This window comes from Haliotis cracherodii, unplaced genomic scaffold (assembly GCF_022045235.1).
Source record: "Haliotis cracherodii isolate W230 unplaced genomic scaffold, xgHalCrac1.p SCAF_5, whole genome shotgun sequence".
In the NCBI taxonomy this organism is placed as follows: Eukaryota; Metazoa; Mollusca; class Gastropoda; order Lepetellida; family Haliotidae; genus Haliotis; species Haliotis cracherodii.
In genome coordinates, this window is record NW_027266308.1 from 3,824,689 (window position 1) to 3,836,349 (window position 11,661).

Genomic DNA, 11,661 nt, shown 5'->3' on the forward strand with positions numbered 1-11,661 from the left:
GACGAGTCTTATTTATCACCTGATTGTCGTTGTGAACACTATACAGCAATATCGCTGTCCTCACTGACATAGTGACACATGTTGCTTAAAACCACAGATGCATACTAACTGTCATTACAAATAACATACAGCATCATTGTCAGATTTTATTGTAGTGTTTACGGTAATGCATTCTGAATCCAATAGACATGTTCTCCTTCAATGGAAACTGGGACCGAAAGGAATATCTTGAGATGACGGAAGGAATCCCCCACAAAGGTGAAACGCACTGTTTCCGTGTGATGCGTCAAAACTGTCAGGGAAAGAGCACAACATCACAAGTGTTTGCCTATAATGTTTCGGCAGATAATCGAGTGATATGTACCTCAGATACAGTTACAAACGACCCGACACTACTTCCTGGACGTTTGTTATAGACCGTCCTAACTCATTTCTCCCACACACAACACCAGCCGTGCAGCGACAATGAAGCTGGTGTGTTTTCCTGCTGTTGTGTTAGTCGTGGCAGTTATTGGATTAAATACAGGTAAGGAATCAAACAAGGTTTGTTATTTTTGTTAGAAACAATATATTTACAGTCACAATTGTTTTCGATTGTTTTCTCTGAAAGGATGAACCGTAAAAAAAATATTACAATTCCTTTTCAACATCCAGACACCACCCATTGAAGAATTGTCTGTCCAAAACCTGAAGCCAATTCAGTTTCCAGTATTTCCTGGAACAAATAATGCTATGTATGAAAAACAAACACGTGGAATTAATGTCTTCAAGAAAGTTCTATACCTGACCAGGTTAGGAAATATGAATGTACACTACGGTTATGACGAAAACGCTTATAACGAACTGACGGATATAATGAAATGTGTTTTGAAATGTGATCCCGTCCATTTGCTGAATAGTTGCTGTATATATGCTTATAACGAACTACGGTTATAACGAAGTAAAATTAGTGGTCCCTTTGAGTTCGTTATAACCGTAGTTTACTGTATTGTATACAACCTCCTTTGTTCCAGGTGCAGTTTTTCTGTCTGAGGACTCACCATGGACAATCACAGCTGGGACCAATGCATCTGTCACTTGCGAATACCAAAACATAACAAATTACACAGTGTACTGGGAGAAAGAGGAACATTCAACGGTTACACCTGGAAATGAAACTCTACTTTTCAAAAACGTCCAAGTCACAGACCACGGACAATACTCATGCGTTATTGAAGCGAATGACACTGTACTGGAAAAAAGAACCTTGGATATCCGTGTGAGCTGTAAGTAGAATCCGAACTGTCTTTGTTATAAATTCAAACGAATAAAAGACAGCTTTCTAGACTTTAGAATCAAGTTTTTGAATCATAAATTTTGGAATGGTACGAAATGTGACCTAGTTTGGTACAGAATACTGCGTAAATATGCCATGTAATAGTGAGTGAGTGAGTGAGTTGGGTTTAACGACGCTTTTAACAGTATTCCAGTTATTTCGCGGCGTGTGAGCTTAATGTGGGAGGAAAGCCCGAAGCGATGCAGGTCTCGGACGTTTACCACTTTGGTGAAACCCACGAGCACAGGTATGGTGCTGACAAACCTAGAAACATAATCGCGGCGAACCGGGATTCGAACCCACAATCATAGGCATCTGTCGTGTCCAAGGGACGCAACTCTGCAAAGCAAATCGCGGCCTCTTAGACGGCTTGGACACCCCTGCCCCCCTTTCTGTCAATAACAAAAATTCTTTCAAAATATACATTTATATTACTCTCAATCTTAAACCACAAAATTCTTGTTGTTCTTTTACGTCTTCACGTTTATACATGTTGCAGATCCTCCAGGGAATATCTCGATATCAGTCAGCAACAGAGTCAGAGCTAATTACACCATTCCAGGAGGTGCCAACGCCACTCTGGTCTGCTCTGTTGATGGATTTCCTCCTCCCTTCATCACATGGCAAAAGGATGGCGACATCTTAAAGGAAGAGAACCTCACAGACCGCTATGGCCTCCATCAGCCTCCGAATGACGTCTTCATTAGTGTCTTCGACGTGATCAACGCCGGGCGTGAAGACAGCGGCACCTATGTATGTACAGCTAACAACAGCGCCAACCAGAATGATAGTCCGGAGGCCGAGGTACACCTGGCAGTGCCTACCTGTGAGTATGTAGTTGACTGCACAGACGTAGTTCCAGTTGTAGCAGGATAGATTCATGTCATTGTGCATTTACCGACTACTGTACCTCTTACCCATCTCTACGAATACATAATTACATAATAATTATTCACATCTATGCTGCTATTAATAGATTTATTTACTCTATCTGGCTTCGTCTTGGGTAAATAAGAAAAAAAAAACATTCTTGACTTTGGAATCAAGTTTGTGAATGTTTGTTTGTTTGTTGTTTAACGCCGCACTCAGCAATATTCCAACTATATGACGGCAGTCTGTAAATATTCGAGTCTGGACCAGACAAGCTAGTGATTGACATCATGAGCATAGGTCCATACAATTGGGATACGATGACTTGTATCAACCAAGTCGGTAAGTCTGACCACCCGATGCCGCCAATTGTCTCTTACAAAATACCTAGTCGCTTTTTACGGCCAACATGGGTTGCTGAAGACCTATTCAAACCTGGATCTTCACGGGGCATGTGATCTAGTTTGGCATAGTTTCATAGGTAAAAGTCCATTTAATTTGGCGATGAAAGTGTCATTTAATGAGCGCAAGGAGACATAAACCCCGATCATGAAACCCACTCCTCAGTCAATATAAACAATTGTTTCAATATATACAGTATTACTCTAAATACTCATTTCAAATAGTTCTTCCTCCGTGAGTATCCGGGATAGAATAAGTCTTCTGCAACCCATGCTTGTCGTAAGAGGCGACTAATGGTATCGGGTGGTCAGGCTCGGTGACTTGGTTGATGCATATCATTGTAGATCGAGGTAGATCATGTTGTCCATCACTGGTTGCATTGCCCAGAGTCCATTATTTACGAACCACCGTCATATATGAGCACGGTGTTAAACAGCAAACAAACACATAGGTTTTAGAACCACTAAATGCTTTCACGTCTTCACATTTGCTCATGTTCCAGATCCTCCAGGGAATATTTCGATATCAGTCAACAACAGAGTCAGTGCTAATTACACCATTCCAGGAGGTGCCAACGCCACTCTGGTCTGCTCTGTTGATGGATTTCCTCCTCCCTTCATCACGTGGCGAAAGGATGGCGCCATCATAAAGGAAGAGAACCTCACAGACCGCTATGGCCTCCGCCAGCCTCCGACTGACGGCTTCATTAGTGTCTTCGACGTGATCAACGCCGGGCGTGAAGACAGTGGCACCTATGTATGTACAGCTCACAACAGCGCCAACCACAATGATAGTCCGGAGGCCGAGGTGCACCTGGCAGTGCCTACCTGTGAGTATGTAGTTGACAACACAGAAGTAGCATCATTTGTAGCTGGGTAGATCCATGTCATTGTGCATATACCGACTACTGTACCTCTTACCCATCTCTACGAATACAGAATTACATGTCATAATAATTACTCACATATATGTTGCTTTTAACAGATTTATTCCCAAATAACATAATTGTTACAGAGCTGTAAGTGTAATTTGTTTTTCTTTACTCTACTTGGCTTCGTCTTGGGTAAATAAGAAACCCAACATTCTTGACTTTGGAATCAAGTTTGGGAATGTTTGTTTGTTTGTTGTTTAACGCCGCACTCAGCAATATTCCAGCTATATGACGCCGGTCTGTAAATAATCGAGTCTGGACCAGACAGTCCAGTGATTGACATCATGAGGATTTATCTACGCAATTGGGATACGTAGACTTGTATTAACCAAGTCGGTAAGTCTGACCACCCGTTCCCGTCAATCGCCTCTTTTGACAAGCCTAGTCGCTTTTACGGCAAGCATGGGTTGCTGAAGACCTATACCAACCTGGCTCTTCACAGGGCATGTGATCTAGTTTAGCAAAGTTTAATGCGCAAAAGTCCATTTAATTTGGCGATGAAAGTGTGATTTAATGAGCACAAGGAGACATTACCCCCGATCATGAAACCCACTCATACGTCAATAAAAACAATTCTTTCAATATATACAGTATTACTCTAAATACTCCTTTCAAATAATTCTTCCCCCGTAAGTACCCAGGATAGTCTTCGGCAACACATGCTTGTCGTAAGAGGTGACTAATGGTATCGGGTGGTCAGGCTCGGTGACTTGGTTGAGGCATATCATTGTAGATCGAGGTTCATGTTGTCCATCACTGGTTGCATTGCCCAGAGTCCATTATTTACGAACCACCGTCATATATGAGCACGGTGTTAAACAGCAAACAAACACATAGGTTTTAGAACCACTAAATGCTTTCACGTCTTCACATTTGCTCATGTTCCAGATCCGCCAGGGAATATTTCGATATCAGTCAACAACGGATTCAGAGCTAATTACACCATTCCGGGAGGTGCCAACGCCACTCTGGAATGCTCTGTTGATGGATTTCCTCCTCCCTTCATCACGTGGCGAAAGGATGGCGACATCATAAAGGAGGAGACCCTCACAGACCGCTATGGCCTCCGCCAGCCTCCCACTGACGGCTTCATTAGTGTCTTCGACGTGATCAACGCCGGGCGTGAAGACAGCGGCACCTATGTATGTACAGCTAACAACAGCGCCAACCAGAATGATACTCAGGAGGCCGAGGTGCACCTGGCAGTGCCTAAATGTGAGTATGTAGTTGACTACACAGAAGTAGCATTATTTGTAGCTGGGTAGATCCATGTCATTGTGCCTTTAATGACTAATATACCTCTGACGCACGGGGGGCACGGGTGGCCCAGTCGTCTAAGGCGCCGCGATTCTTTGTGCAGAGTTGCGTCCCTTGGGCACGCCAGAAACCTATGATTGTGGGTTCGAATCCCGGTTCACCTCGATTATTTTTCTAGGTTCGTCAGCACCATACCCGTGCTCGTGGGTTTCACCGAAGTGGTAAACGTCTGAGACCTGCATCACTTCGGGCTTTCCTCCCACATTAAGCTGACACGTCGTGATATAACTGGAATACTGTTAAAAGGGCGTTAAACCCAACTCACTCACTCACTCACTCTGACGCACGTATTCATTTCGAGATGATCTCTACGAATCTCAATAGATATGCATGAGAACTAAAGGAGGAATGCTTAAGCAGATGGCTTCGTAATAAAAATTTATTGATTGTGAAGGCATGATTGCCAGGGTAATGTTGTTACTTCTTATTTTGAAGTCTAAGGGATTTTTGATGATTTGATCGGTTTATTTGCTGATCACATGACCAGTTCATTTTTCAACAAACTTCAAAAAGTGACGTTCACAAAGTATTAACTTCACCTTTTGACGTTTACACGATTTTTGACCGGGACTACTTTTCATGGGGAATCCCCGAGTGGAACAATTCTCTCTTTTCTCTCCTGCTCACCACGATCGTGATGATCGGTAATGTCGGACAATAAATTAACGTTTCTTTTTCTCTCAAAACATTTTACGCAAAGGAAAATTACTGTAAATGACCTCATGAAAATTAAGAACATCGTAAATTTCACCATTTGTGACACATTACTAAATCACCATTCACGGCGTTTTTTTAGTGTATGTTTTGACATAAAAATATTGGAGATTTACTCAGAGAATTGAATTTCAAAAATAGCAAAGCGGTGATCTTGGGTTTATGTTTTTGTGATCTAATCACCAATGATCATCGTGAAACGTCGCCGATAACCCTACAATGTTTTAGAATGTTTTGGCAAATACGCAAAGAAGAACTCCGAAGTAACGTTCCGCCATATTGGACGAATGCAAAAGATAGGGCAAACATATGAAAAGGACCTATCACTTTACATACAGTTGGTTTTGGTTGGTTTGTTGTTTTGCGCTGCACTCAGCAATATTCCAGCTATATGACGGCGGTCTGTAACTAATCGAGTCTGGACCAGACAATCCAGTGATTAATATCAGGAGCATCGATCCACGCAATTGGGATCGATGACATGCATCAACCAAGTCAGCGAGCCTGACCACACGATCCCGTTAGTCGCCTTTTACGACAAGCATAGTCGCCTTTTACGGCAAGCATACAATGTGTGTAGCCCGTTTCTGGTGCTCCCCGCCCTAATATTGCTGTAATATTGCTAAAAGCAGCGTACCCGATAAAATATAAATGTTGTTCACATAAAATAAATAAAAATGTTGTTATGACTTTTTTCCGACTTGTATAATTACACATCATAACAATTACTTACATATTTACTGATGTATTAACAACATTACTCGCGAATGCCTCTTACGACACGCTTAGTCACCTCTTACGGCAAACATGGGTTGCGGAAGACCTCTTCTAACCTGGATCTTCACGGGGCATGTGATCTAGTTTAGCATACTAATGAGCGCAAGAATACATAAACCCCGATCATAAAACCAACTCTTTACTTCAGAAGCGGTTACAAATAAATCTTTTTTCGTCAATAACAACAATTCTTTCAACATATACAAACAATATTACTCTGATTACTCCTTTCAAATAGTTCTTCCCCCGTGAGTATCCGTGTTAAAATTAGTCTTCAGCAAGCCATGCTTGTCGTAAGAGGCGACTCATGGGATCGGGTCGTAAGGCTCGGTGACTTGATTGATGCGTTTCATTGCATGCCAATGGCGTAAATCGATGCTCATGACGTCAATCACTGGTTTGAATTACCCAGATTCAATGATTTAATATTACTCGCGAATGCTATTATTGTTACAGATTTCCCAGTTTTACAAAATCAAGGGGAACTTTCAAGGAGTTTCACAGTAGCTGAGGGAGAATCAATCGAGGTCAACTTCACAGTCGTCTCAAGTCCAAGGTCATTAGTTGCGGGATGGAGCCTTCAGGCAAATGGAAGTAATGAAACCAGTGTTTGGAGTAGGAGCGGTGACAATTCTCTTTGGAACATGGGGAACCGGATATTGTCAGCTGATGTCCAGTTATTTCAATTCTACCACGTGAATATTACTGAAAACATGACCGGTCTGTACAGGGTCATGTTGACCAATGGTCTTCGTCGTAATCTGGATTTGGAATACAGTATCGGAATAGGATATGGTAAGTCGCCCCTAGTGTATATTCCCGACTTGAAGCATGAAACAGTTAAACATAATGTAAAATATACCCTGAAAAATATAATTACTCGTGCATATTGTATGTTATGATTTGTATCCAAGGTAATGTATCCTGATGTTAAGTCTAAATCTAAGTCAGGTCGTCAGTGGTCAGTGATCAGTGGTCAATTTCAGGTTTTTGGATTGTCTTCAACGGTGTGGGGCGGTCGGATCGCTTAGTGGTTAAAGCGTTCGCTCGTCACGCCGAACACCCGGTTTCGATTCCTGACATTGGTACAATGTTTGTCCCCCCCTCGATATTGCTGGAATATTGCTAAAAGCGGCGTAAAACCACACTCACTCACTCACTCACTCACTCAAACTTCTACGGTGTTGGTCTGTGCTGATATTATTAATCACTGGATTGATAGATCCAGACTCGATTTAATTCAGAGGCAGTCGTTGCATAGCTGAAATATATAGAGCAAACAACTGAGATGTTGCATTTTTCAGAGAACATTATTGATTTCACTTCATCTTCATATTCCACAGATACCACTGCACGCAGCATCAATACAACGGACGTTTACAACGGTAAGTATTCCACCATGACATGACTATAAAACACCAGCACAGTACGTACACAACATTAGTGATGTTTAATGTACAAATAATACCACCTCACCCATATAATCGATTCCCTTCCAGATACGACTGTTCTGAATCTCAAGGATGACGAGGACTATGAATCGAGTAAGTACTGCTGAAGCACTGTCTGCATGCTTACCAGTTTAGGAACTATTGCTGAGTCAGGTTGAACGACTAAGTGAACAATATTTCAGTTATTAGGTGGCAGCTTATTGTGGGAGGAAAGCGTTTTTTTCATAAACTCAATTCTTCAATAAATTACCGTAAATAATGCAATAAAATATACTTTTTTCGAGGGACATGCTCAAAAGCCCACTTACTTACACTCTGTGAAAATATATCGTTGGAATATTGTGAAAATCCAGAGTGAAAAGTCAAGGCCAGAGAATAATAATAGTCTCGATTATCTGCTGAAACAAATCCCACTGGGTGTAAGAGGCAAGCTGGGGGTCAATGGATGTCTGAAAGTCAGTGATGACACCAGGTGTTCGGGACACACACTCATAGTGTCTTTGTTTCAGCGTGGAAGATACTGTTGGCAGTTGTTGTTGGGGTCGTTGTCACAAATGTTCTCCTCGTTGTCCTGTTGTCCTTCTGCATCAGAGGTTAGTAGTTTACTGTTAGTACTTTACTGTTCGTAGTTTACTGTTTCGTGTTAGTACTTTACTGTTTGTACTTTACTTTTTACCGTTAGCTGTTTACTGTTGGTACTTTATAGTACTTTATTGTTAGGAGTTTACTGTTCCAGCTTACTTTTGGTAGTTTATTGTTAGTAGTTTAGTGTTAGTACTTTATCGTCAGTACTTTACTGTTTACTGTTAGTACTTTACTGTTAGATGTTGACTGTTAGTAGTTTACTGTTTACTGTTAGTACTTTACTGTTAGATGTTGACTGTTAACTGTTAGTACTTTACTGTTAGTATTTTACCGTCAGTACTTTACTGTTAGCTGTTTACTGTTAGTGCTTTACTGTTTACTGTTAGTACTTTACTGTTAGATGTTGACTGTTGGTAGTTTACTGTTAACTGTTAGCACTTTAATGTTAGTATTTTACCGTAAGTACTTTACTGTTTACTGTTAGTACTTTACTGTAAGTAGTCAACATTGGTACTTTACTGTTAGTACTTTACTGTTAGTTGTTTCTGTTAGTAGCTTACTGTTAGTAGTTTACTGTGAGTAGTTTACTGTTAGTACTTTACTGTTAGTTGTTTTCTGTTAGTAGCTTACTGTTAGTAGCTTACTGTTAATAGTTTACAGTTAGTAGCTTACTGTTAGTAGTTCTTTACTGTTAGTAGTTTACTGCCATGACTCCAAACACACATTGACCTGACTGTTGATACCATCGGTCAGTTAATGCATTTCAATATAATGTTAAATGACGAAAACTGATATTTTGCAAGGAAAGGAATTATCTGCACGAACTAAAATCTAACGCATTTGTTTCAGCTTTCCCTAGGTCCCTGAGGTCTCACCCCTCGGTCGAGGCAATCTTCAGTGAGCTAGATGACAGCATGGCCACCATTAAGTACCCTGTGACCGGGAACGCCGGGACACTCCACCCCATAGCGCCACAATACTCCTTCAGAGGAGCCAACGACGTCACGGAATGTTGATCATATGGCTACTCCAGCGTAACTGACATCGATCTCACCCTCGCGATCATCACGGCATCATTACAGTAATTCACGAACATCCGGAGTCATCAATGTAACCTTGTGTTTACAGAAAACCCGCAGTCACCATTGAAATAGTACAGTTCTTCGTGAACTCTCGGTTCCTTCACCACAGTAATGATTCGCGAACACCTGGTGTCATCACTGCAACACATAACGATGCGCGACCACCTCGTGGCATCACTGCATCACGTTACAACTCGCGAACACCTGATGTCATCATCACAGCACATAACGATTAGCGACCACCTGGTGTCATCACGACAACACATAACGACTCGCGAACACCTGGTGTCATCACTGCAACAGATAACGATTCGCAAACAACTGGTGTCATCAATGCAACAGATAACGATTCGCAAACAACTGGTGTCATCACTGCAACAGATAACGATTCGCAAACAACTGGTGTCATCAATGCAACAGATAACGATTCGCAAACACCTGGTGTCATCACTGCAACAGATAACGATTTGCAAACACCTGGTGTCATCACTGCAACACTTAACGATTCGCGAACACCTGGTGTCATCATCACAACACATAACGATTCGCGAACACCTGGTGTCATCATCACAACACATAACGATTCGCGAACACCTGGTGTCTTTACTGCAACACATAATGATTCGCGACCGCCTGGTGTCATCATCACACCACATAACGATTCGCGAACACCTGGTGCCCTCACTGCAACACATAACGACTCGCGAACACCTCATGTCATCACTACAACACTTAACGACTCGCGAACACCTGGAGTCATCACGGCAACACAACGATTCGCGAACACCTGGTGTCATCGTGACGCCAGTAGTATCATCGGGAGCACCTGATGAGATCACTACATTAGTCACGGACAACCGGTGTTATCCTCACATTGCTCGAAACTGTCTGCATAATGTGATAACATCATTTTGGTCGTCCTCACGGATTGAATATATTGTCACCTATCCTCACATCAGTGTATACGCTATAATGTGGACATACAGGAAGATACAACTTAGAAAACAAGAATCGAACGTAGGATGAAGAATATAAGTCTGTGCATTCCTCTCCGTGTATTCCTGTGTAAATAACTGTATATGATTGTGTAGATACACTTACCATAGAGCATGTACATATTATTCAAATTCATTGGACAGACACATTTTATTTACAGCTAAACCTTTCACTGAAGGACTCAGCATTAAAGGTCTGGGTGTCGTTGTTAAAAGCGATCTTAGCGTTAAGGTGATCGTAACTCCCATACCTTAACATAGACTTACGACAGTCGTAGTGCTAAGGTTGTTTTGTACAGCGGAACTCTGGTCAAGTCATTCCAGAATATTTATGTCAGACCTTCAGATGAAGTGACTTAATATGACAGATGCTTGTCAACATGACGCGCAATGCTATCCCACAATAATCTTTACATGGAGTTTTGACACCTCCTTACTAACTGGCCTTAATGGGTCGGGTGGTCAGGCTTGGTGACTTGTGACGTCGCACCCTGACGACGTGGATCTTTGTTCATGATACTGATCACTGGATTGTCTGGTCTAGATTCGTTTGCTTACATGTCACTGTCGTATGGCTGGGATATTGATGAGTACAGCCTAAAGCAACAAACACTTAGTTTTTTTCATAAAACTCATGTGAATAACGAGTCATACGGGTACAGCTTTCCCTTTTCGCGAACACCTGGGTCCACTTGCACAAAGCGATCTTAGTGCTAAGATGATCGTAACTCCCATACTTTAACATAGGCTTACAATAGTCTTAGCGCTAAGATGATCTTAACTCCCATACTTTAACATAGGCTTACAATAGTCTTAGCGCTAAGTTGATCTTAACTCACATACTTTAACATAGGCTTACAATAGTCTTAGCGCTAAGATGATCTTAACTCCCATACTTTAACATAGGCTTACAATAGTCTTAGCGCTAAGATGATCTTAACTCCCATACTTTAACATAGGCTTACAATAGTCTTAGCGCTAAGATGATCTTAACTCCCATACTTTAACATAGGCTTACAATAGTCTTAGCGCTAAGATGATCTTAAATCACATACTTTAACATAGGCTTACAATAGTCTTAGCGCTAAGATGATCTTAACTCACATACTTTAACATAGGCTTACAATAGTCTTAGCGCTAAGATCGCTTTGTGCAAGTGGGTCCTGGTGTCATCACTCATTTCAGTGAGGGGCGGTGGGGTAGGCAAGTGGTTAAAGCGTTC

At 41.7% G+C, this 11,661-nt stretch overlaps 1 protein-coding gene across 1 annotated transcript; it reads left to right on the forward strand.

The window, feature by feature from the left end:
* The first annotated feature begins 447 nt into the window (after positions 1-447).
* LOC139444317 (neural cell adhesion molecule 1-like) lies at positions 448-9,456 on the forward strand. Its single transcript, XM_071225251.1, has 10 exons — positions 448-526; positions 1,014-1,265; positions 1,815-2,141; positions 3,090-3,416; positions 4,407-4,733; positions 6,783-7,121; positions 7,670-7,711; positions 7,826-7,870; positions 8,287-8,370; positions 9,212-9,456. The coding sequence occupies exons 1-10, from the start codon at positions 466-468 to the stop codon at positions 9,376-9,378; spliced, it is 1,971 nt and encodes a 656-aa protein (XP_071081352.1). The 5' UTR covers positions 448-465; the 3' UTR covers positions 9,379-9,456.
* The last annotated feature ends 2,205 nt before the right edge of the window (positions 9,457-11,661 follow it).